We start from the raw sequence: 27,001 nt of genomic DNA, 5'->3' as shown, positions 1-27,001 counted from the left end.
TCTGTGCTTGTATTTAGTTTTCATGCTAGTGAGGGCCGAGAATCCACTCACACATAGGTATGTGGTTGCAAAGGGCATCAGTGTCTTCACAGCGCGATTTGCCAAGGCAAGATACTCTAGCTTACCTTGAACTGAACCCCACCAGTTCCATAAAAAAAATAAAATATACAAAAATTTTACTGGTACACAACATGAACCGTTTATCAACATCACTGAAAGAACAAAATCATCAAACATGAATTTCACACAAAAACAAAAACATAATAATGAATATTTACTGCAAATCAGTGTGAGCCAATACAGAAATCTGGAAGTGGCTTCTGATTAAATGTAATTTTCACAGAACCGCTTGTTGCAATTTCAATGAGTCTCTCTTGTTCAGATAACGGTAAGTGGACTGGAGGCAGGGCATGAAAGGGATAACGAATCCAGTTGTTTGTGTCATCGATTTTGGGAAAGTACCTGCGTAATTGTGCACCAAATTCACTCAGGTGCTTCGCTATATCACATTTGACATTGTCCGTAAGATTGAGCTCATTTGCACACAAAAAATCATACAATGATGGAAAGACCTGTGTGTTGTCCTTGTTAATGCAGACAGAGAAGAGCTCCAACTTCTTAATCATAGCCTCAATTTTGTCCCACACATTGAATATAGTTGTAGAGAGTCCCTTTAATACTAGATTCAGATCATTCAGGCGAGAAAAAACATCACCCCGATAGGCCAGTCGTGTGAGAAACTCGTCATCATGCAAGGGGTCAGACAAGTAAAAATTATGGTCAGTCAATTAGACCTCCGCCGAACCCCTGAGACTGACTCACCGAACCCCTGGGGTTCGATCGAACACTGCTCTAGCCCAATACAGAAATCTGGAAGTGGCTTCTGATTAAATGTAATTTTCACATAACCGCTTGTTGCAATTTCAATGAGTCTCTCTTGTTCAGATAATGGTAAGTGGACTGGAGGCAGGGCATGAAAGAGATCTTGAGTAAAGAACGTCGTATGACCGGTGACAAAGCCGAGAACAGGCAGAGGTATCATGTTCTATCATGTGAATCCATATAGAATTGTCAACTTGGCATTGCAAATCATGCAGTTATGACCTGAATGTAAGCTTGTCTCTCAATTCAAAACAACGTGTCAATACCTTGCCCCTTGATAACCAGTGCACCTCTGTATGTTGTAAAAGTGTTACATGGTCGCTGCCCATATCATTGCATAGTGCAGAAAATACACGAGAGTTCAGGGGCATTGCTTTAACTTCTTACGTCGAGCAATCCCGTATCCGGGAGCGTAATCATAGCCTCAAGCTCATTACCATAACGTAACGTTAACTATTCATGAAAATCCCAAATTAAATGAAAGAAATATATTCACTCACAAGCTTAGCCTTTTGTTAACAACACTGTCATCTCAGATTTTCAAAATATGCTTTTCAACCATAGCTACACAAGCATTTGTGTAAGAGTATTGATAGCTAGCATAGCATTAAGCCTAGCATTCAGCAGGCAACATTTTCACAAAAACAAGAAAAGCATTCAAATAAAATCATTTACCTTTGAAGAACTTTGGATGTTTTCAATGAGGAGACTCTCAGTTAGATAGCAAATGTTCAGTTTTTCCAAAAATATTATTTGTGTAGGAGAAATCGCTCCGGTTTGTTCATCACGTTTGGCTAAGAAAACCCCCAGAAAATTCAGTCATTACAACGCCAAACTTTTTTCCAAATTAACTCCATAATATCGACAGAAACATGGCAAACGTTGTTTAGAATCAATCTTCAAGGTCTTTTTCACATATCTATTCAATGATAAATCATTAGTGGCAGTTGGATTTCTCCTCTGAAGCAAATGGAAAAATACACGCAGCTGGAGATGACGCAATAATTTCGACGGAGGACACCAAGCGGGCACATGGTAAATGTAGTCTCTTATGGTCAATCTTCCAATGATATGCCTACAAATACATCACAATGCTGCAGACACCTTGGGGAAACGACAGAAAGTGTAGGCTCATTCCTGGCGCATTCCCAGCCATATAAGGAGACATTGGAACACAGCGCCTTCAAAATCTGGGGCATTTCCTGTTTGAAATTTCATCTTGGTTTCGCCTGTAGCATCAGTTCTGTGGCACTCACAGATAATATCTTTGCAGTTTTGGAAACGTCAGAGTGTTTTCTTTCCAAAGCTGTCAATTATTTGCATAGTCGAGCATCTTCTCATGACAAAATATCTTGTTTAAAACGGGAATGTTTTTTTATCCAAAAATTAAAAGAGTGCCCCCTATATTGAAGAAGTTAAAAAGTTAACCATTTTCACTGTAGTGTCCAAAACGTCTTTCAAGCTGTCAGGCATTCCCTTGGCAGCAAGAGCCTCTTGGTGGATGCTGCAGTGTACCCAAATGGCGAGCAACTGCTTGCACGCACTTTGCCACTTCACTATGTCTCACTGTCATGGCTTTTGCGCCATCAGTACATATACCAAAATGAGCAGCAGCTATGTTTGGCTACATACAGACCGTTAGTGGAACCGTTAGTTTGGTTCCTGTTTAGGACGGTTTAAAATGAGTTATTAGTTCAGATTATGGTGGTTAAAAGATTTAAACCAAAGCAAAGTAATGGGAACACGACATAGTTGTTAATGATTGTCTAACTGGGTCGTTATTCAAATGGGCCTCATCATTAAAATAACCCTGCCTTAATGCAACTGACTTCTCACAACAAACCCACTGGGTTTATGTCCTATGTTTATCTTTATTAAAGAAATGTTCTGGAACTTTGGCGACTACTAAATATTTTTTAAACCTCTCGCTTTGGGCTGCATGTGTCAATTCTGTTCACTTTTAGTAGTTCTGATGACATTAACTGCATAATCTATTTGAGCAGAATTACTGTTTAACCTCAAAGTGTCCCATTTTATTTGTTTTCTTCTGATTGTATTAGCTGTGCCCTCTCTGTTGTGGTCCTTCTGCCATTTTCGTTACATTTTCCACCACTTGGGCCTATGCCCCTCAATTAGTTTGAATGTAATTTTTGTTCTTTTCCAGCCAAATGAGCTTCAGCCCCTCTCCCCTCTTGAGTGACACCTAGCAATATGCACACACAGCAGAATGAGAGAGAGAGAAATTATGTGGTGCACATATCTGCTCATGTGTGATGTAGTACGAAATTTTCAGGGACCACTTTTGGCACGTGAGCGCTACTTTCAGAACTACTGGCTAAAAAGTATTAAAATAGTTACCAGACTATCTCTAACTCACTGTGTATATCTGTGTCCTCTCTTCCAGCCTAATCTTCACAGTCACATTGTGGAGCGGACACAGTCTGCCTCCTCTCTACCAGGTAAGAAAACGAAACCTCAGTTCTTCTCAGTATCATCTTGTGCTGCTTGGTCTCTATTCATATTCAACCTCCCTACACCTACTGTATGTTCACTAGGGTTTGTATGGTAAATAGACATGCATTTTCTTGTCAATGTGCATGTCCATCTCAATGACTGAGACTGACTGTCTGTATCTGTCTGTTCTCCCAAGACTTCAGCATGGCTGACCCCAGTGTAGCCGTGCATGGTTCTCCCTTACGTCCCGCTGATGGAGGAGACTTCTTCAGCCCAGCAGACGTGACTTTACCTGCATGGAGACCTCTATTACGCTCCCAGTCTTTCCACAACGCCCCAGGTACTGTACTGTAACAGCCTAGCTCTCCTCCTCCTCCCCACAGGCCCATGTGAAGAGACTTAGCATTGTTTACTGTTCACCACAGAGAGAGGACTGTTGCAGACTAAATGACACCCTATGACCTATAGGGCATGACCAAAGCCTGGTCAAAAGTAGTGCACTATTAAAGGAATAGCATGCCATTTGGGATGCATCCTCATCTTGGCAGTGGAACACAAACCGGGCCCGACACCATCGTAAAAACCCCTCCCTCCTCAGACCCCGTTCTTAGTATTGTCAGGACATTTGAATGGTCCCGACTAACTTTCCCCTTTCCCTCAAAGCCCAGTTTTGTGCCTCAGTGGTGCCGTGCCAGCCTTGTCCCAGGGCCTGTTAGGTAATTACCTCATCTGAAGGAAGCTTGTTGCCTCTTTTCGAGAGGTGAATGCAGTCACTGTGAAGCATAAGCTTTCCCAGCCTGTTTTCTGTTTTCTAGCACACATGCACACACAAATGTACGCATACACATACACATACAGACACACACACACACACAATCCCACTCCCCCTCTTTCCAAGAAATACCCCCCCACTGGAGGAGATGGAAGCATTTAAAGTCAATTAAAGAACACACAACGTCCCCTTCCACCGCACAAGATTTGGAGGCCATCTGAATTATATCCCCCCTTCCTCCTTCCCCTGTTGTCTCTCTGTACTCTGCTGGACACAGCCACAGTACAGTCTAGTTTCACAATGCCTGCTTGAATTGTGTTGCCCAAACTATATTTCTATCTGAATTTACATTAGTGGCTAGATTACCTCAGTGACTGGCATGTTAGTGACTGGATTACCTCAGTGACTGCCGTGTTAGTGGCTGGATTACTCAGTGCCTGGATTATTTTTTTCAAATCAAATCAAATTTTATTTGTCACATACACATGGTTAGCAGATGTTAATGCGAGTGTAGCGAAATGCTTGTGCTTCTAGTTCCGACAATGCAGTAATAACCAACAAGTAATCTAACTAACAATTCCAAAACTACTGTCTTATACACAGTGTAAGGGGATAAAGAATATGTACATAAAGATATATGAATGAGTGATGGTACAGAGCAGCATAGGCAAGATACAGTAGATGGTATCGAGTACAGTATATACATATGAGATGAGTATGTAAACAAAGTGGCATAGTTAAAGTGGCTAGTGATACATGTATTACGTAAGGATGCAATAGATGGTATAGAGTACAGTATATACGTATGCATATGAGATGAATAATGTAGGGTATGTAAACATTATATTAGGTAGCATTGTTTAAAGTGGCTAGTGATATATTTTACATCATTTCCCATCAATTCCCATTATTAAAGTGGCTAGAGTTGAGTCAGTGTCACTGTGTTGGCAGCAGCCACTCAATGTTAGTGGTGGCTGTTTAACAGTCTGATGGCCTTGAGATAGAAGCTGTTTTTCAGTCTCTCGGTCGCAGCTTTGATGCACCTATACTGACCTCGCCTTCTGGATGATAGCGGGGTGAACAGGCAGTGGCTCGGGTGGTTGTTGTCCTTGATGATCTTTATGGCCTTCCTGTAACATCGGGTGGTGTAGGTGTCCTGGAGGGCAGGTAGTTTGCCCCCGGTGATGCGTTGTGCAGACCTCACTACCCTCTGGAGAGCCTTACGGTTGTGGGTGGAGCAGTTGCCGTACCAGGCGGTGATACAGCCTGCCAGGATGCTCTCGATTGTGCATCTGTAGAAGTTTGTGAGTGCTTTTGGTGACAAGCCAAATTTCTTCAGCCTCCTGAGGTTGAAGAGGCGCTGCTGCGCCTTCTTCACGATGCTGTCTGTGTGAGTGGACCAATTCAGTTTGTCTGTGATGTGTATGCCGAGGAACTTAAAACTTACTACCCTCTCCACTACTGTTCCATCGATGTGGATAGGGGGGTGTTCCCTCTGCTGTTTCCTGAAGTCCACAATCATCTCCTTAGTTTTGTTGACATTGAGTGTGAGGTTATTTTCCTGACACCACACTCCGAGGGCCCTCACCTCCTCCCTGTAGGCCGTCTCGTCGTTGTTGGTAATCAAGCCTACCACTGTTGTGTCGTCCACAAACTTGATGATTGAGTTGGAGGCGTACGTGGCCACGCAGTCGTGGGTGAACAGGGAGTACAGGAGAGGACTCAGAATGCATCCTTGCGGGGCCCCAGTGTTGAGGATCAGCGGGGTGGAGATGTTGTTGCCTACCCTCACCACCTGGGGGCGGCCCGTCAGGAAGTCCAGTACCCAGTTGCACAGTCCGCATGTTTTCGTTGCAGGCCGTGTCAGTGGCACTGTATTGTCCTCAAAGCGGGCAAAAAAGTTATTTAGTCTGCCTGGGAGCAAGACATCCTGGTCCATGAGTGGGCTGGTTTTCTTCTTGTAGTCCGTGATTGACTGTAGACCCTGCCACATACCTCTTGTGTCTGAGCCGTTGAATTGAGATTCTACTTTGTCTCTATACTGACGCTTATCTTGTTTGATAGCCTTGCGGAGGGAATAGCTGCACTGTTTGTATTCGGTCATGTTACCAGTCACCTTGCCCTGATTAAAAGCAGTGGTTCGCGCTTTCAGTTTCACGCGAATGCCGCCATCAATTCACGGTTTCTGGTTAGGGAAATTTTTAATCGTTGCTATGGAGTACTTCTCCTGTCCTATTCGGTGTCCTGTGTGAATCTAAGTGTGCGTTCTCTAATTCTCTCCTTCTCTCTTTCTTTCTCTCTCTCGGAGGACCTGAGCCCTAGGACCATGCCCCAGGACTACCTGACATGATGACTCCTTGCTGTCCCCAGTCCACCTGGCCATGCTGCTGCTCCAGTTTCAACTGGCCTGGGCCCTAGGACCATGTCCCAGGACTACCTGACATGAGGACTCCTTGCTGTCCCCAGTCCACCTGGCCATGCTCCTGCTCCAGTTTCAACTGTTCTGCCTTACTATTATTCAACCATGCTGGTCATTTATGAACATTTGAACATCTTGGCCACGTTCTGTTGTAATCTCCACCCGGCACAGCCAGAAGAGGACTGGCCACCCCACATATGCTCTCTCTAATTCTCTCTTTCTTTCTTTCTTTCTCTCTCTCGGAGGACCTGAGCCCTAGGACTGTGCCCCAGGACTACCTGACATGATGGCTCCTTGCTGTCCCCAGTCCACCTGACTGTGCTGCTGCTCCAGTTTCAACTGTTCTGCCTTATTATTATTTGACCATGCTGGTCATTTATGAACATTTGAACATCTTGGTCATGTTCTGTTATAATCTCTACCCGGCACAGCCAGAAGAGGACTGGCCACCCCACATAGCCCGGTTCCTCTCTAGGTTTCTTCCTAGGTTTTGGCCTTTCTAGGGAGTTTTTCCTAGCCACCGTGCTTTTACACCTGCATTGTTTGCTGTTTGGGGTTTTAGGCTGGGTTTCTGTACAGCACTTTGAGATATCAGCTGATGTACGAAGGGCTATATAAATAAATTTGATTTTGATTTGATTTATGGGAACGACATCTTCAACGCACGTTCTAATGAACTCGCACACCGAATCAGCGTATTCGTCAATGTTGTTATCTGACGCAATACGAAACATATCCCAGTCCACGTGATGGAAGCAGTCTTGGAGTGTGGAGTCAGCTTGGTCGGACCAGCGTTGGACAGATCTCAGTGCTGGAGCTTCTTGTTTTAGTTTCTGTCTGTAGGCAGGGATCAACAAAATGGAGTCGTGGTCAGTTTTTCCGAAAGGAGGGCGGGGCAGGGCCTTATATGCGTCGCGGAAGTTAGGGTAACAATGATCCAAGGTTTTTCCACCCCTGGTTGCGCAATCGATATGCTGATAAAATTTAGGGAGTCTTGTTTTCAGATTAGCCTTCTTATTAAAATCCCCAGCTACAATGAATGCAGCCTCCGGATAAATGGATTCCAGTTTGCAAAGAGTCAAATAAAGTTCGTTCAGAGCCATCGATGTGTCTGCTTGGGGGGGAATATATACAGCTGTGATTATAATCGAAGAGAATTCTCTTGGAAGATAATGCGGTCTACATTTGATTGTGAGGAATTCTAAATCAGGTGAACAGAAGGATTTGAGTTCCTGTTTTCATGTTTTGTCTTATATTGTCTTGTCATTATGCTTTCCCATCTGTTCGTTTCCCCCTGCTGGTCTTTTTAGGTTCGTTCCCTTTTTTCTCTCTCCCTCCCGCTCTCTCTTCTCTCTATCGTTCCGTTCCTGCTCCCAGCTGTTCCTATTCCCCTAATCAATCATTTAGTTGTTCCACACCTGTTCCCTATCTTTTCCTCTGATTAGAGTCCCTATTTCTCCCCTTGTTTTCCGTTTCTGTCCTGTCGGATCCTTGTATATTGTTCGCCGTGCTGTGTCTTGTTTCCCTCAGATGCTGCGTGTGAGCAGGTGTCTGAGTCTGCTACGGTCGGTGCCTTCCCGAGGCAACCTACAGTTATGGTCGAGTCTCCAGTCTGTCCTCGTCACTACGAGTGGAATTAGTTTTTTATGTTTTGTTTTCTGCTCCGATTTGTCTAGGAGTATTGCCTATTTTCCTTTACTGGAATAAAGACTCTGTTTTCGCCAAGTCGCTTTTGGGTCCTCATTCACCTGCATAACAGAAGGATCCGACCAAGAATGGACCCAGCGACTATGGATTCTCTCTACTCTACTCTCGAGTTCCAGGGAGCGATGCTCGGCAGACACGAGCAGGAATTGTCTGCTGCTCGGCATGCCGTTGAGACCCTGGCCGCTCAGGTCTCCGACCTCTCAGGACAGTATCAGAGTCTTCGTCTCGTGCCACCAGCTACTTCCGGGTCTTCCGAGCCACCGGAACCTAGGGTTAATAACCCACCATGTTATTCTGGGCAGCCCACTGAGTGCCGCTCCTTTCTCACCCAGTGTGATATAGTGTTCTCTCTCCAACCCAACACATACTCAAGAGAGAGAGCTCGGATTGCCTACGTCATATCACTCCTTACTGGTCGGGCTCGGCAGTGGGGCACAGCTATCTGGGAGGCAAGCGCTGAGTGCACTAACGATTATCTGAACATTAAAGAGGAGATGATAAGGGTTTTTGATCGTTCAGTTTTTGGGAAAGAAGCTTCCTGGTCCCTGTCTTCCCTATGTCAAGGTAATCGATCCATAACGGATTACTCTATAGAGTTTCGCACTCTTGCTGCCTCCAGTAACTGGAACGAGCAGGCGTTGCTCGCTCGTTTTCTGGAGGGACTCCACGCTAAGGTTAAGGATGAGATTCTCTCTCGGGAGGTTCCATCCAGCGTGGATTCTTTGATTGAACTCGCTATTCGCATTGAACGACGGGTAGATCTTCGTCACCGAGCTCATAGAAGAGAGCTCGCGTTAACTGTGTCTCCCCTCTCTCCGACACTACCATCTTTCCCCACTGACTCTGGTGTTGAGCCCATGCAGCTGGGGGTATTCGCATTTCGACTAAGGAGAGGGAACGGAGAATCACCAACCGCCTCTGTCTCTATTGCGGTTCCGCTGGTCATTTTGTCATTTCATGTCCAGTTAAAGGCCAGAGCTCATCAGTAAGCGGAGGGCGACTGATAAGCGCTACTAGACGGTCCTCTCCGTCAAGTACCTGTACTACCTTACCGGTCCATCTACGCTGGACCGGATCGGCAGCTTCCTGCAGTGCATTAATAGACTCTGGGGCGGAGGGCTGTTTTATGGACGAAGCCTGGGCTCGGGAACATGACATTCCTCTCAGACAGTTAGGGAGCCCACGGTCATGTTCGCCTTGGATGGTAGTCCTCTCCCCAGTATATTATGTGAAACCCTACCTTTAACCCTCACTGTATCTGGTAACCATAGTGAGACCATTTCTTTTTTGATTTTTTGTTCACCTTTTACACCTGTTGTTTTGGGTCATCCCTGGCTAGTGTGTCATAATCCTTCTTTTGATTGGTCTAGTAATTCTATCCTTTCCTGGAACGTTTCTTGTCATGTGAAGTGTTTAATGTCTGCTATTCCTCCTGTTTGTTCTGTCCCCTCTTCTCAGGAGGAACCTGGTGATTTGACAGGAGTGCCGGAGGAATATCATGATCTGCGCTCGGTCTTCAGTCGGTCCAGAGCCAACTCCCTTCCTCCTCACCGGTCGTATGATTGTTGTTCTGATCTCCTCAAGAAGCGTTTTGCATCCGCTCCTATCCTTGTTGCACCTGACGTCACTAAACAGTTTATTGTTGAGGTTGACGCGTCGGGGCTGGGCGTGGGAGCCATTCTGTCCCAGCGCTCCGATACTGACGATGGGGTCCACCCTTGTGCGTATTTTTCTCATCGCCTGTCACCGTCGGAACGTAACTATGATGTGGCTAACCGCGAACTGCTCGCCATCCGTTTAGCCCTAGGCAAATGGCGACAGTGGTTGGAGGGGGCGACCGTTCTTTTGTCGTTTGGACTGACCAAAAGAACCTTGAGTACATCCGTTCTGCCAAACGACTGAATGCGCGTCATGCTCGTTGGGCGTTGTTTTTCGCTCGTTTCGAGTTCGTTATTTCTTATTGCCCGGGTACTAAGAACACCAAGCCTCATGCTTTATCCCGTCTCTTTAGTTCTTCTGTGGCTTCTACCGATCCCGAGGGGATCCTTCCTGTTGGGCGTGTTGTCGGGTTGACTGTCTGGGGAATTGAGAGACAGGTTAAGCAAGCACTCACGCACACTGCGTCGCCGCGCGCTTGTCCTAGTAACCTTCTTTTCGTTCCTGTTTCTACTCGTCTGGCTGTTCTTCAGTGGGCTCACTCTGCCAAGTTAGCTGGCCATCCCGGCGTTCGGGGTACGCTTGCTTCTATTCGCCAGCGGTTTTGGTGGCCTACTCAGGAGCGTGACACGCGCCGTTTCGTGGCGGCGTGTTCCGACTGCGCGCAGAATAAGTCTGGTAATTTTTTTTCTGCTTCTGCTCCTGGTCTTGCTGGGTCTCAGTCTGTTCCCTGCCATCGCATCTCTCCTGTTCTTGTTCCTGCCCTTGCTGTGTCTCAGTCTGTCCCTAGTTGTTACTCTCCTGGCCTGTTTGGTCCTGTTTGCTCTAAAGCTTTCAGTTCTCTACCCGTGTCTCATTTTTTTTTAGAGTAGTACCCTAGTTTCCCTTTTTATCATTTTTCGTTACGGTCCTGAGGAGAGGAGTTGGGTTCTTTCTCGGGACGTGCTGGACCGTTTGTGATCTATGATTTCCTCCGTTGCCGCCAGTGTTCCTCCTCGAGAGCGCCAGGAGGCGCTCGGTGAGTGGGGGGGGTACTGTCATGTTTTGTCTTATATTGTCTTGTCATTATGCTTTCCCTTCTGTTCGTTTCCCCCTGCTGGTCTTTTTAGGTTCGTTCCCTTTTTTCTCTCTCCCTCCCTCTCTCTCTTCTCTCTATCGTTCCGTTCCTGCTCCCAGCTGTTCCTATTCCCCTAATCAATCATTTAGTCGTTCCACACCTGTTCCCTATCTTTTCCTCTGATTAGAGTCCCTATTTCTCCCCTTGTTTTCCATTTCTGTCCTGTCGGATCCTTGTATATTGTTCGCCGTGCTGTGTCTTGTTTCCCTCAGATGCTGCGTGTGAGCAGGTGTCTGAGTCTGCTACGGTCGGTGCCTTCCCGAGGCAACCTACAGTTATGGTCGAGTCTCCAGTCTGTCCTCGTCACTACGAGTGGAATTAGTTTTTTATGTTTTGTTTTCTGCTCCGATTTGTCTAGGAGTATTGCCTATTTTCCTTTACTGGAATAAAGACTCTGTTTTCGCCAAGTCGCTTTTGGGTCCTCATTCACCTGCATAACACCTGTATGTTTCTTTCATCACACCATGTCTCGTTAGCCATAAGTCATACGCCCTCGCCCCTCTTCTTACCAGAAAGATGTTTGTTTTTGTCGGCGCGATGTGTGGAGAAACCCGCTGGCTGCACCGCCTCCGATAGCGTCTCTCCAGTGAGCCATGTTTCCGTGAAGCAAAGAACGTTACAGTCCCTGATGTCCCTCTGGAATGCTACCCTTGCTCGGATTTCATCAACCTTGTTGTCAAGAGACTGGACATTGGCGAGAAGAATGCTAGGGAGTGGTGCACGATGTGCCCGTCTCTGGAGTCTGACCAGAAGACCGCCTCGTTTCCCTCTTTTGGGTCGCTGCATGGGATCCATTCCGTTTTCCTGGTTGAAAGGCAGAACACAGGATCCGCGTCGCGAAAATCATATTCTTGGTCGTACTGATGGTGAGTTGACGCTGATCTTATATTCAGTAGTTCTTCTCGACTGTATGTAATGAAACCTAAGATGACCTGGGGTACTAATGTAAGAAATAACACGTAAAAAAACAAAAAACTGCATAGTTTCCTAGGAACGCGCACATGAGGGATTTATGTTTCAAATGTCTGATGTCACTTGGCAGTAGGGCAGAAGGAACAATCCAAAATCTGAGTGAGATGGAGCAAGAATAATGTAATTGACTAGTCTCTGTGTTCGTTCAGTATCCCACTCTTTTACAACCTAAGGTGTTCTCTAGGCGTTGGTATAAGAGTTTGTATGAGGACACTGTAAAGAACACATTGAGGTTTTGTAAGGCATTCTTTTTACACAAGTGGTATTTCTGAGTTAGGTGATGTTATGTTGTTTTGTGTCTACCAATCTGTCACCACACATAAAGTTCCCTCTCAGTAAATAAAAGTTAGTTGAATTTGATAATCACTAACATAAATTGTTCTGTTTTGTTTCTATCTTCCAGGTTCTCCTCACTACCAGCAGCACCACCCAGCCTCAATGTTCTCCCAAGAGTGCCCCCAGCCCCAGCAGCAGCACCCCCAACCCCAGCAGCACCACCCAGCCTCCATGTTCTCCCCAGAGCACCCCCAGCAGCAGCACCTCCACCCACAGCAGCACCACCCAGTCTCCATGTTCTCCCCAGAACACCTCCATCCCCATCCTAAGCAGCAGCACCCCCATCCCAAGCAGCACTACCACATGCCCCCCTTCATGGGCCACACACACTTCCCTTTCCCTTATCCAGTGAACCCCGGCTCCCCGAAACCAGCCCATTCTCCCCTCACACGGGTTGCCAGCAACCCCATGTTCCCCTCCCTTTACTCCCCAGCCTTCTCCGGGGGCCACCACTCTGATGCCCCGAGCCCCTTAGAGTACAGCGGGGAGGGGAACCCTCTGTCTCCCTCTGCTCACCCCCAGCACTCCGACATGTGGCCTTCCCACACACAGCCCCTTTTCTCCCTGGCCAATGTGATCTCCATGGCGATGAGCATGGCCCACTCCTTCATCCCTGCCAACAGCCTGGCCAACCAAGGGATGCCCTCCATAGCAGGCTTCCACCCCCAGTCTGGCTACCCATCCATCTACTCCCCCCACTACCAGACAGCTCCAGTGGAGGTCCCCCACCCTCAGGGTGGGATGCCTGGTCAAGGAAAACAGCACAGTGTCTACCAGGGCGCCGACACTCCACCAGAGATGCAGGGGGATGTGTCTGGGTCTGTGTACTCTCAAAACAGACACCTCAGCTGGCAGCATAACCACATATCTCCCTCTATGATGGGCTACAACACCCCTCCAAGGAACCCACAGGGGATGTCACTGCAAACAGTGTCTTCCAAACGCCTAAGCCATTTACAGAATAGTTCCCAAGGATCCTACATGGTTCCTCAGGACCAGTCTGATGTGTCCAGCTCTGCATCGGGGTCTGACCTGTCCCCCTCGGCCCCAGACAGCCCGGAGAGCACAGTAAGTTACCAACTAGTCCTTACATGACTGTTTGACAGTGACAAGTAATGTCATTCTTGCTGAATATTTTTGGTCACTGAAACATAGCTGAAATTATTTTGCAAGCCTACTGGAAAAAAGTAATCAACATTGTTATTTGTTACTTTTATTTTTTTTAAGGTATTTTTCTTAAAACTGCATTGTCGGTTAAGGGCTTATAAGTAAGCATTTCACTGTAAGGTTGACCTGTTGTATTCGGCGCATGTGACAAAGAACATTTGATTTGATTAAGAAAAGATAGATTTATTTCTCTTAATAATTTTCTTAATAATATTGATTACATGTTTCCTTCCTCTTTTCCCAAGTTAACATCGTTCAGCTCAACCACACCAATGTCCAGACCAATGGTGCCTGAGATGAATGCCAGTGTTCCCAAGCCCAGAGTATCTTCCAGTTACACAGGTAGAATTCACAGCGACTTCCCCTCGCTACCTCTACTCTAGCTGTATTCTACTGTACTGGCCCTTACCTAAGCTTACTGTTGACCTGTTGATGGTAGGAGACGGGTCGGGTCGGACGCTGGCAGACCTTGTTAGCACACTAAACAAATGCAGAGTGAACATTCCACACACACACACACACACACACACACACACACACACACACACACACACACACACACACACACACACACACACACACACACACACACACACACACACACACACACACACACACACACACACACACACACACACACACACACACACACACACACACACACACACACACACACTCAACGAGGCCGTTTCTCTATTATGTAAGTGTGTTTTATGTTTTATTCTGTCTAAATAAGGCCTACCCAGCTACGTTCTGAGAACCATATGATTCTTAGAGCTTGGTGAGAGCGTGGTTGTCCTATGGTTATTTTGCATACACACTTCCCACAACTTTCTGGAAATGGTGCAGGATAGTTGCTTGGCTTTGGAACATTTTCAGTACATTTAAGGAACTTGACAAAAAAAACATGATTTTCTTGGTATTTCATTACTTTAACAGAACATTTCCTAAAAGTTCAAACATGGTTACATTTAATAAAACAGTTGGTAATGTAGGAATATTCTCCAACTGGTTTGATATTTGGAAAGTTCTCAAATAGTTCAGAAAACATGAAGAAACAAATAAAATAAAATGTTATTTGTCACATGCAGATGTTAATGCGAATTTAGCAAAATGCTTGTGCTTCTAGTTCCGACCATGCAGTAATATCTAACAAGTAATCTAACCTAATAATTTCACAACAACTACCTTATACACACACAAGTGTAAAGGAATGAATAAGAATATGTACATACAAATATATGAATGAGTGATGGCCGAACGGCATAGGCAAGATGCAGTAGATGGTATAGAGATGAGTAATGTAGGGTATGTAAACATTATATAAAGTGGCCTTATTTAAAGTTGCTAGTGATCCATTTATTACATCAAATTTTACATTATTAAAGTGGCTGGAGTTGAGTCAGTATGTTGGCAGCAGCCACTCAATGTTAGTGATGGCTGGTTAACAGTCTGATGGCCTTGAGATAGAAGCTGTTTTTCAGTCTCTCTGTCCCCGCTTTGATGCACCTGTACTGACCTCACCTTCTGGATGATAGCGGGGTGATCACGCAGTGGCTCGGGTGGTTGTTGTCCTTGATTATCTTTTTGTCCTTCCTGTGCCATCGGGTGGTGTAGATGTCCTGGTTGGCAGGTAGTTTGCCCCTGGTGATGCGTTGTGCAGACCTCACTACCCTCTGGAGAGCCTTATGGTTGTGGGCGGAGCAGTTGCCGTACCAGGTGATGATACAGTCCGACAGGATGCTCACGATTGTGCATCTGTAAAAGTTTGTGAGTGTTTTTGGTGACAAGCCAAATTTCTTCAGCCTCCTGAGGTTCTTCACCATGCTGTCTGTGTGGGTGGACCATTTCAGTTTTCCGTGATGTGTACGCTGAGGAACTTTCCACCCTCTCCACTGTCGATGTGCATAAGGGGCTGCTCCCTCTGCTGTTTCCTGAAGTCCACAATCATCTCCTTAGTTTTGTTGATGTTGAGTGTGAGGTTATTTTCCTGACATCACACTCCGAGGGCCCTCACCTCCTCCCTGTAGGCCATCTCGTCATTGTTGGTAATCAAGCATACCACTGTAGTGTCGTCTGCAAACTTGATGATTGAGTTGGAGGTGTGCATGGCCACGCAGTCATGGGTGAACAGGGAGTACAGGAGAGGGCTGAGAACGCACCCTTGTGGGACCCCAGTGTTGAGGATCAGTGGGGTGGAGATGTTGTTACCTACCCTCACCAGCTGGGGGCAGGTCAGTCAGGAAGTCCAGGACCCAGTTGCACAGGGCGGGGGCGAGACCAAGGGTCTCGAACTTAATGACGGGTTTGGAGGGTACTATGGTGTTAAATGTGATTGCGATTGCGTCGTCTGTGGACCTATTGGGGCGGTAAGCAAATTGGTCCTGGACTAGTCTCTCAAAGCACTTCATGATGACGGAAGTGAGTGCTACGGGGCGGTAGTCATTTAGCTCAGTTACCTTAGCTTTCTTGGGAACAGGAACAATGGTGGCCCTCTTGAAGCATGTAGGAACAGCAGACTGGGATAAGGATTGATTGAATATGTCCGTAAACACATCAGCCAGCTGGTCTGCGCATGCTCTGAGGATGCGGCTGGGGATGCCGTCTGGGCCTGTAGCCCTGAGAGGGTTGACACGTTTAAATGTTTTACTCACGTAGGCTGCAGTGAAGGAGAGTCCGCAGGTTTTGGTAGCGGGCCATGTCAGTGGCACTGTATTGTCCTCAAAGCGAGCAAAGAAGTTGTTTAGTTTGTCTGGGAACAAGACATTGTGGTCCGCGACGGGACTGGTTTTTCTTTTGTAGTCCATGATAGACTGTAGACCCTGCCACATACCTCTTGTGTTTGAGCTGTTGAATTGCGACTCTACTTTGTCACTATACTGACGCTTAGCTTGTTTGATTGCCTTGCAGAGGGAATAACTACATTGTTTGTATTCGGTCATGTTTCCGGTCACCTTGTCCTGATTAAAAGCAGTGGTTCGCGCTTTCAGCGGAATTTAGAATAACAATTGTCCAGGGTTTTGCCAGCCTGGGTTGCGCAATTGATATGCTGATCAAATTTAGGGAGCCTTGTTTTCAGATTAGCCTTGTTAAAATCCCCAGCTACAATAATGCAGCCTCAGGATATGTGGTTTCCAGTGCTAGAGTCTTAAACCAAATCGTGTGTGTCATTCATTTAGTGTGGTCACTAGATGTCGGTAATATAGCTCAAAGCCATTTACTAACTATAGGCAATCCAATTTGAAGAAGAAGACAATACTCTGATCATTGGCTGATTACTCCGGAATCCCCACCCAGTTGACTACTTTAAAATGGTGGAAGCCATTTTAAATGATCTCTAATGATCTCTTCGGGAAACAGGGAAGCACATCACTACCTTATCCAGTGACACCATGGCCCTGTCTGTTTGTTGCCCTAGTGTCAACATCCCCGCCTTCAGACTTTTCCACATTTTATTGTGTTACAGTCATCATTTTAAATTGATTGAATTTATATTTTTTGCCACTGGCCTACACACAATACTCCATAATGTCAAAGTGGAATTATGATTTTCTAAATTTTTACAGATGAATAAAATATGAAAACTGAAATGTCTTGAGTCAATAAGTATTTTTGTTATGGCAAGCCTAAATAATTTTAAGAGTAAAAATGTCCCTCAGTCGAGCAGTGAATTTCAACCACAAACACCAGGGATGTTTTCAATTGCCTCGCCAAGAGCACCACCTATTGGTGGATGGGTTAAAAAAAAAGCAGACATTGAATATATCTTTGAGCATAGTGTGGTTATTAATTACACTTTGGATGCTGTATCAATACACCCAGTCACTACAATGATACAGGTGTCCTTCCTAATTTAGTTGCCGGAGAGGAAGAAAACCACTCAGAGATTTCACCATGAGGCCAATTGTGACTTTAAAACAGTTACAGAGTTTAACAGCTGTGATAGGGGAAAACTGAGGATGCCTCAACAAAATAGTAGTTACTCCACAATATTAACCTAAATGATGGAGTGAAAAGAAGGAAGCCTGTACAAAAAAATAACATGCATCCTGTTTACAACAAGGCACTAAATGAATACTGAAAAAGATGTGGCAAAGTGATTAACTTTTAGTCCTGAACACAAAGTGTTATGTTTGGGGCAAGTACAATACAACACATTACTGAGTACCACTCTCCATATTTTGAAGCATAATGGTGGCTGCACCATGTTATGGGTATGCTTGTAATCGTTAATGGACTGGGGAGTTTTTTTCAATGGAATGTAGCTAAGCACAGGCAAAATCCCAGAGGAAAATCTGGTTCAGTCTGCTTTCCACCAGACACTGGGAGATTAATTCACCCTTAAGCAGGACAATAACCTAAAACACAAGGCCAAATCTACACTGGAGTTGCTTACCAAGAAGACAGTGAATGTTCCTGAGTGGCCAAATTAAAGTTTTTACATACAGTGGGGCAAAAAAGTATTTAGTCAACCACCAATTGTGCAAGTTCTCCCACTTAAGAAGATGAGAGAGGCCTGTAATTTTCATCATAGGTATCAACTATGACACACGAAATGAGAAAAAAAAATATCCAGAAAATCACATTGTAGGATTTTTAATGAATTTATTTGCAAATTATGGTGGAAAATAAGTATTTGGTCACCTACAAACAAGCAAGATTTCTCTGTCCTCCACTCTTTACCTGTATTAGTGGCACCTGTTTGAACTTGTTATCAGTATAAAAGACACCTGTCCACAACCTCAAACAGTCACACTCCAAACTCCACTATGGCCAAGACCAGAGAGCTGTCTAAGGACACCAGAAACAAATTGTAAACCTGCACCAGGTTGGGAAGACTGAATCTGCAATAGGTAAGCAGCTTGGTTTGAAGAAATCAACTGTGGGAGCAATTATTCTTATTATTAAATGGAAGACATACAAGACCACTGATAATCTCCCTCGATCTGGGGCTCCGCGCAGGATCTCACCCCGTGGGGTCAAAATTAACACAACGGTGAGCAAAAATCCCAGAACCACACGGGGGGACCTAGTGAATGGCCTGCAGAGAGCTGGGACCAAAGTAACAAAGCCTATCATCAGCAAGGGCATTGAAGATGAAACGTGGCTGGGTCTTTCAGCATGACAATGATCCCAAACACGTCGCCCAGGCAACGAAGGAGTGGCTTCGTAAGAAGCATTTCAAGGTCTTGGAGTGGCCTAGCCAGTCTCCAGATCTCAACCCCATAGAAAATCTTTGGAGGGAGTTGAAAGTCTGTGTTGCCCAGCAACAGCCCCAAAACATCACTGCTCTAGAGGTGATCTGCATGGAGGAATGGGCCAAAATACCAGCAACATTGTGTGAAAACCTTGTGAAGACTTACAGAAAAAGTTTGACCTCTGTCATTGCCAACAAAGGGTATATAACAAAGTATTGAGATAAACGTTTGTTATTGACCAAATACTTATTTTCCACCATAATTTGCAAATAAATAAATTACAAATCCTACAATGTGATTTTCTGGATTTATTTTCTCATTTTGTCTGTCATAGTTGTTTGTCATAGTTGAAGTGTACCTATGATAAAAATTACAGGCTTCTCTCATCTTTTTAAGTGGGAGAACTTGCACAATTAGTGGCTGACTAAATACTTTTTTGCCCCACTGTAAATCTCCGGCAAGATCTGAAAATTGTATTGTGTGTAGATGGTTAACTTAAATTCAGGCTGTTACACATAAAAATGGAATAAGACAAAGGGAATATACATATGAATACTTTCTGAAGGCACTGTAAAGTATCTAGCTAGCGAGATGGAGAACGCAGAGGTTATTTTGAATTAGTGCATTTCACAAGTGGATAGTTTGCATCATCTACAGTATGTTCACTAAAATCACTGCAAGGGATTTACCTGATGCTCTGAGATGTCTGCTTACTTGCTTCAGATAAAGAATGGACTCTTGAGTGTTAAAACTAAAGCACATAGACTGCAGACGCGAGTTGAGGAGTGAAGTCGGGGGAGGTGCATCTGCAACAGCCAAAAGTTGTGCTTTTCCAAAGGCACGGCTCAGTGCAACATGGCAGTGTTGCTGTCGTTTATAAGGTTCTTTTTGTAATGTCGAAATAAACATTTATCACACATTCAAACTGTAAATAGATAGTACAATGTAAAACAAATAGGACAATCAATTGGTTATTGAGAGCCTCACATTCATTTGTCCACTGTATACATGAAAATCGCAAATTTGGTTCCTGTTTCAGTCACATATTTGGTCATGTTCGCGTGAGGCAAACAAAAACATCTTAATGCTTGGTTGACAATAGAGCCACCCACAATGCAGGCGGTGGCTGTAGGCTGAAGTTGGTGAAGAGCAGCTGCAGAAACTTGCAGTCTTTGATTACGTATATTTTTTGTAAAGTTCATGCAACACACTTTGGAAGGCGTTAACCAAGGCGGTAACCAATGATGATTTTTCATGCTTGGTCTACCTACCCAAACTTGGGAGAGTTCTGTCTGAAGAACACCCTTCCCTGATTTGTTTTCTTTCTAAATGTCCAAGAGAATCCTTTAGATCTGTAATTTCAGAGACTACTAGCTAGCCTAACACTAGCTAACACTAGCATATTACAAGCTAACACTAGCTAACATTAGCCTATTACAAGCTAACACTAGCTAACACTAGCCTATTACAAGCTAACACTAGCCTATCACTAGCTAACACCAGCCTATCACTAGGTAACAGAAGAAGTAGAACATACATGGCTGCTAGCCTCCCAGGCATAGGCTACTTTGTCCTTGACACTAAAACTGAAACTAAATAACATAAAAATTAAATATAAATGTTTCTATCAAACTAAAACGGAATAAAAACGAAAAATAACAAACTAAACTACATTTCAAATAAAAATGTAAAAACAAATAGAAATAAAAACAAATAGAAAAACACAAAAGTATAATAACCTAGGTTTAGAGAACATTCTAAGAATGTTATTTAAAAACATATACATTCTGTTCTCAGCAGCAACAGGTATTTTGGCTGCTCCCACTAATTGGCCACACCTGATCTTAATGAGTGCTTGTTTCCTTTGAAATGGGGTCTATTTGAATAGACTAAAATCAACAGCTTTGTTTGCATAAAAAACATGGCATGGCTAGCTCCATCCTGGTTGATAGAGGACAGAAGATTATATGTTTGAATCATCCCAATTTTTATTTGAGTAAAGTCATACATTTATAAATGCAGATAGATCATTAGTTTGTTCTATATGGTGGGATTTTTTTGTGTCGGTAAAATATATTTTGAGCGAGTTGACTGTGGAAACGCCTTTATGTGCAAATATTTAGATACTAACCATCATATCGAAGTAAACTACGTGATGATATGGTGTGTGTGTGGTCCTCCCACAATGACTCGGAAAACCATGATGTTTATTAGGCTACAGAATAAATAAATTGTGATTAACATCACAAAGTGGTGAAAGTGCAATGTGATGAGCTTGATGCTTTTTTCCAATAAATATCTAGGCTCTTATTCTGGTTACATGATAATCGATGCTTGGCTGCCGTTTGACAAATTAAAATATTATCGCTCTTTTGGCCATAATAATCTCATGTAGGCTATGTATCTGCAAACTGTAGGCTAGAGCGCACGTGACAATATTATATAACGCAACATTGTTTTGTGTCGAAACAATCAGTAGAGTTGAAAATGCAATGGAATCACGTTTAACTGGAATTTGTATTCGGTACATAGGAATTTAACCGCAAAAGTTATGATGTGGACTACGTTATCATGCACATACTTTTATACGCAGTCAATTTGATGGAAAACATCTCCGGTGGGAAAATGCACATATTTTATTCATTTAGATTTTAGAATATTCGCATGAAAATCTGTTGCGAATTGGATGGAAACCTAGCTACTGATGCTGTGTCACAATAAAAAATACATGTGTTCACATGATTAATGCCTAAGAATATTCAATTCCATGTGTCCTATATGTGCTTGGAGTTCAAAAACATTGACCCAAAATAAGCTAGCAATATTATTAAAAGTTTTATTGAAACATTCAGTGAAAGTTTGAAGGAAGTTATTTTTCAAAAAATTCTAGATTACCTATATTTTCCATTCTCAGAGTGTTAATAAAAGTTCCAGGAAAACTTTCAAGGAACCAGAGTAAATCATTCTCAGAATTGCCCTGCAATCTAAAAATAAGCGTGTTTGGGCCAATTTGCCCTTCCCGTTGTTTCCTGTTCTGTTTTATCCTGCCCACATCGGTGTTTAGTAACAACATCACCTATTAGCACTACAAGTGCCTCGGGATCATTGAATAAGGGACCAATACGTAGGTGTGATTATAGCCCTGCCTACCAGTATTGACCTATTAGAAGATTTGTCCAGCAGAGCTGACCAATTATAAGGCTTCCGCACTCGTTACAGGCCTCTCCTCCCATTTCCTCCCCACCTGTCTGTGTTTACACCGCCACTTCGCCCTGCTCTGGTCCCCGAGCGACTCATCCCAACAAGACCCACCCCGCTCAACAGACAGACAGAACAGGCTCTGTTTGAGAAGTCCCTAGGCCGTATTCAGCAGAGAAAAGGTTTTTCCAAGCCAGGAGAGTGCCACCTAGTTCCACACCTCAGCTAACTCTGATTCCTTCCCACTTCTTACACCACTGCCAGATGTTGGCAGTAGATATGGCAGTTGGATTGGTTTTCTGACAGAAAGTTATGAAACTAAGACCAGGGTTATATCTGATCAACAGTAGAGCCACGTAACTGCACGCTTGATATTTAAAGGAAATTTCAGATTGAGCTGACATATGCAGCGTTTACCATGAATTCTCCGGAAACATTGCCTTTAAACGGTGCATAGCCGAAAAGGGGCAATCGGATTGAATCCCGGCCTAAAGCATTGTAATTAATTTGAGTGTACATGAGTCAATATCAGTAGAATATAATATCAACTACTAGAACAGAATGGTGGTCCTGTAGCTCAGTTGGTAGAGCATGGCGCTTGTAACGCCAGGGTAGTGGGTTCGATCCCCGGGACCACCCATACGTAGAATGTATGCACACATGACTGTAAGTCGCTTTGGATAAAAGCGTCTGCTAAATGGCATATATTATTATTATTATTATATATTATTATATTATTATATTATAGAATGTAAACACAAACAGCAGATTGTGAAAATGAATTATTATCACTGTATTGATATTGATCATAAACCCCCTTCTCCCCACAGATCCTCCACCTGCTGTTGTCACAGTGGGCCGTTTTCAGGTCTCCCCTAGCATGGAGATCCCTGAACCAGGTGGACAGGGCTCTAACCCCGCCAGGCCCATATCAGTGGGCAGCAACACCACCTCCAAGAGCAGCACAGAGGAGCAGGAGCAGTGGGAGTCAGAGACCAGCCTGAACACCTCCCTCACTCCCCACCCCCCACACCTCACTATGGGGGAGGCCCGGGAGGTCCAAGTAGAGTGGGCCGGGACCAAGGAACAGCAGCAGGAAGAGGAGGAGGAAGAACAGGGTGAAGAAGATGAGGAGGAGCAGAAGAAGGAAGAGGGGGAAGAAGATGAGGAAGAAGAAGATGAGGAGCAGGAGGAGAAGGAAAATGAGGAGAAGGAGGAAAAGCAGCAGACAGTGAGGAGGAGGAGGAAGAGAATGTGCAGCCTCAGTCTGATGGGTATGTCTGCAGACAGCGGCCTGTCCGTTATAGCTGTGGAATCAGAGGGGCGTGGCCTGTGGGATGGGGGGGCAGGGAGCCCCACCTACACCTCCACTCTAAACCACATGTGGCTGAGCTACAGCCGTAACTTCACATACCTGAGCAGTGACGACTCAGAGAGTGAGGACATGTGGGAGGAGCTACTGGAGATGAGGGAGAAGTGAGTGTTTCACCTTCAGCATCTCTTCAGTCATTCACCCATTTTGGGTTTTAATCGAAGTTTGATTACTTTGAACTCAACTTGACTCTCAACTATTCCAAAGCACTTAAACATATCCTCCTCAGAGTCCTAAACTGTTTATCTTTATCCCGCTCTCTCATTCTCTCTCTCCCTCCTGTCAGACACTTGGCAGAGGTGCAGAGTCTCCAGGCCACCCAGAAGAGGGAGATTGAAGAGCTGTATGAGAGGATGGGAAAGGTTCCCCCTGCGGGGATAGTCTGTCCTGCCGCCATGCTGTCAATTCGCCAGCGCCGCCTCTCTAAGGAAAGGAGTTACCTCTCCTCCTCCCGCAGAAACAGTCTGCAGCGCCTGGACATGCTCCCCCTCCAAGGTATCATTAGGAGGAACTCTCTGGGTGGCAGCAGCAGTAGCAGCTCTCTGGAGAAGCCCTCTAAAGGGGTGACTTTTGCATCTGACATCAGTAGAATGGTGGGTTTACACATTGTCCTTACAGGGTCCGAATACTTCTACTTGCGTTCTAAATAGTAGGATGATTGGGAATGCAAAAATACATTTTATAGTGTGTGGGGAAAAAATTGTATGCTTTAAATGCCAGGATGTCATACTCATTTCTGCTAATTTCATCTACAACAAATTTGCTGCCTGCTACTCTGGAATAGAATCATCTTTCAGACCAACGTGTTTGACGACAGCTGATAATCAGATAAGGGGACTATACCAAAATGAACAAATGTTGGGAAACAATGCAATTGCGCATTAGATGACACACACTCGGTATGGGTGAGTCTAGTATGTTGACATTTGTTGCTTACTGAATATATTTTTATTAAATAGTACATTCTAAATAGTGTGTGATTAGTACACATTATGCAGTTTTGGTAAGTAGTAGGTAAGCCAGGTTTCAGACACGGCTACTGTATTGAGTATGTGTTGTATTCATCCTGCTGTCCAAAATCTAAGTTTATCTAGAAGACAGGAGGTGAACGGTTCTCCACTATATCTGAATACTCTACACATCTAATCATTGCATCTCCTTGTCTCCTTTCTCACCAGTAAGAATCTTGAGCCATGCTTGCTGTAGAATAAGTCCGGACTACCTCATCTGAAGAGTGCAGTGATTATGTCCATCTTGCTGGAGGAAGGAAGTGACATCACGTCTAAACCCTTTATCTGGCCCCCCACTGGAGGAGAGAGTAACCTAGGCCCCCCAGAAACCAAGAGGCTCCTCTGCTGAGCTAATGGTCACAGGTTTAATCAAAGGTCACAGGTTCATCAGAGATCACAGGGTTCATCATAGGTCACTGAGCCCTCTGCTATGAAGGGACAACGGAACCTCTCATCTGTTGTCAGTCACCCCAGAGAGAAGCCTTGCCACTACAATGGTTCAGTAGGATGCCACCAGAACAGTGTGAGTATAAAATGAGTGTAAAAGGCTCACAACAGTACCAGCCCAGGTAGTGTACCATCATTCCTCATACTATGCTATGTTGAACATGTGTGATAGTTGTACATACAGTAGAGCCTTAGTGATCTGCTATAATCCTGCCTTGTAGCCACAAAGAATTATTAAGGGTTGTTCGAAAATATTGGGATCCAGTTGATCAATATTTTCCTGCTTATCTGACTGTCGCAGACAGTTTTTATTGGGACTGTTTCAGATTATTCACATTTTAATTTGCACATTTGACTGTCTGTTTGCAATCTGTTGATGTTTATGCTGACTGTAAACTCACTACTGCCCTCTAGAGGGACTATGAAAAAACAGATATGTTGTTGTACTTTGCTGATTTTCCAATGTGCAATAGTGAAGCAATATTTCGGATTAATTCAAAAGAATTATGAAGGAGAACTGTTGTCGACATGTAGAAGGATGTGAACATTGTTGTCTAACGTTAGGCAGTATCTTATATACATGATAGTGAGCATTTATCAATACAACACTATAGACCAGTAGTTTTCTATTGCTGAATACAACCTAGTGGTAGAACTATAACACTGAGATCATTGTGGTGTCAGTCTTTCCAGGAAGCTAGGCAAAATACAGCTCTATACATGAGGAATACCCAAGACAAACTAACCAGCTACTCCTTTAAAAAAAACAAATTCAGTGAAAGTATTGCCAAATCAGCCACATTGATCAAAAATAAAAAATACTTATGGTTGATGATTGTTACGAATCTCTCCTGACTTTTTCACTGATATTATATTTTCTACAAATAATCCAACATACAGATATAGGTGTAGACTAATGGGTCTCACCATGATTGTAAATATGAAATAATGCATTTATAAATTACATTTTCAAATGAACCAAAGACATTTTGGCAACCTACATTTTTTGCACATACACGGAGTGTATAAAACATTATGAACACCTGCTCTTTCCATTAGACTGACCAGGTGAATTCACAATTTATTTCCAAAAAATGTAATATATTTTTTACTTTCTTATATATAAAAATGTATTCTGCGGCTATGGGCAAGACAAAATATTAAAGTGCCTTTGAACAGGGTATGGTAGTAGATTCTAGGCACACCAGTTTGAGTGTGTCAAGATCTGCAACTCTGCTGGGATTTTCACACTCAACAGTTTCCTGTGTGTATCAAGAATGATCCACCACCCAAAGGACATCCAGCCAACTTGACACAACTGTGGGAAACATTGGAGTCAACATGGGCCAGCATCCCTGTGGAATTCTTTCAACACCTTGTAGAGTCCATGCCCCAGCTAAACTGTTCTGAGGGAAAAGGTGGTGTAACTCAATAATAGGAAGGTTTAGGACTGTCCCCGACAAAAAAACTCAATCTTGGTCGACCGAGTCCTTTTTTTCTTTTGACCAATTAGACAAAATGTTAAAACATGTATTTTTCCATACAGACACACCCTATGTGTTTGAATAAAATCAACTATATATACTGAGCTTATCTGATGCTTTAAGTACTTGGTTTAATTAAACAATGAAAATACACAAATTAATAAAGAGGGAACCAGAGATCAATATATCCTAACCAGAAGAAAAAAAACTGTTCTGATCCTCCTTCTCCAGCTGCTGCTGGCCTTGGCTGATTCTTCCGTTAAGCTCCTGAAGTTGCCGGTAATAGTCTGTAACCTGGGTACAGCCTGAAGCTTGAGCTAGCAAATTTGCAACATGGTATAAAACATTCTGGGCCCTCAGAGTTCCCCACACCAGTGAGTTCCAGCCAGACATAGCTGTAGGCTATTTGTGCAAGGGATAAGAAGTAATCATCTATTTTATGACGTTTCCACTGGATCAGAGCATGACATTTTTTCCCTTTCATGCCAAGTGGATATCGAAAAGGAAAGCGCTGGAGATATTTTTCAAATACATTGAGGTTCTGAAAACAGACTTGGTTAGCTCCAGAACTCATTACATTAGACAATTAGAAATACTATCAGACATCCCCCAAATGGGCACATTTATAGGCCTGCATTTGCACGCAGGCCAGGTAGTCTAGGCCTAAATACTTCTAGGCCTATATGCATAATTAGGTGCACGTCCTTACTCAACATTGACAGGAGCGCTCCAAAGAAAAGACAATTAATACATTGACAAAACTCATAAATGGATTGAAATGAACCAAAACTTGTTCCTCACAAGTGTAGC

At 44.0% G+C, this 27,001-nt stretch overlaps 1 protein-coding gene across 1 annotated transcript in view; it reads left to right on the top strand.

Moving 5' to 3' along the window:
* Positions 1 to 25,780, top strand: part of LOC124038780 (serine/threonine-protein kinase WNK4-like) — a 105,014-nt gene extending 79,234 nt beyond the window's left edge. The window contains exons 15-21 of the mRNA XM_046354846.1: positions 3,287 to 3,341; positions 3,533 to 3,676; positions 12,383 to 13,383; positions 13,728 to 13,824; positions 22,709 to 23,354; positions 23,537 to 23,843; positions 24,429 to 25,780. Of these exons, the coding sequence (XP_046210802.1) occupies positions 3,287 to 3,341; positions 3,533 to 3,676; positions 12,383 to 13,383; positions 13,728 to 13,824; positions 22,709 to 23,354; positions 23,537 to 23,843; positions 24,429 to 24,431 (2,253 nt within the window). The 3' untranslated portion in view covers positions 24,432 to 25,780. The remainder of the gene's footprint in view (positions 1 to 3,286; positions 3,342 to 3,532; positions 3,677 to 12,382; positions 13,384 to 13,727; positions 13,825 to 22,708; positions 23,355 to 23,536; positions 23,844 to 24,428) is intronic.
* The last annotated feature ends 1,221 nt before the right edge of the window (positions 25,781 to 27,001 follow it).

This window comes from Oncorhynchus gorbuscha, linkage group LG06, assembly GCF_021184085.1.
Source record: "Oncorhynchus gorbuscha isolate QuinsamMale2020 ecotype Even-year linkage group LG06, OgorEven_v1.0, whole genome shotgun sequence".
NCBI classification, from domain to species: domain Eukaryota; kingdom Metazoa; phylum Chordata; class Actinopteri; order Salmoniformes; family Salmonidae; genus Oncorhynchus; species Oncorhynchus gorbuscha.
Note: the sequence above shows the minus strand (reverse complement) of the source record. Positions and strands in the feature narration are given on the sequence as shown.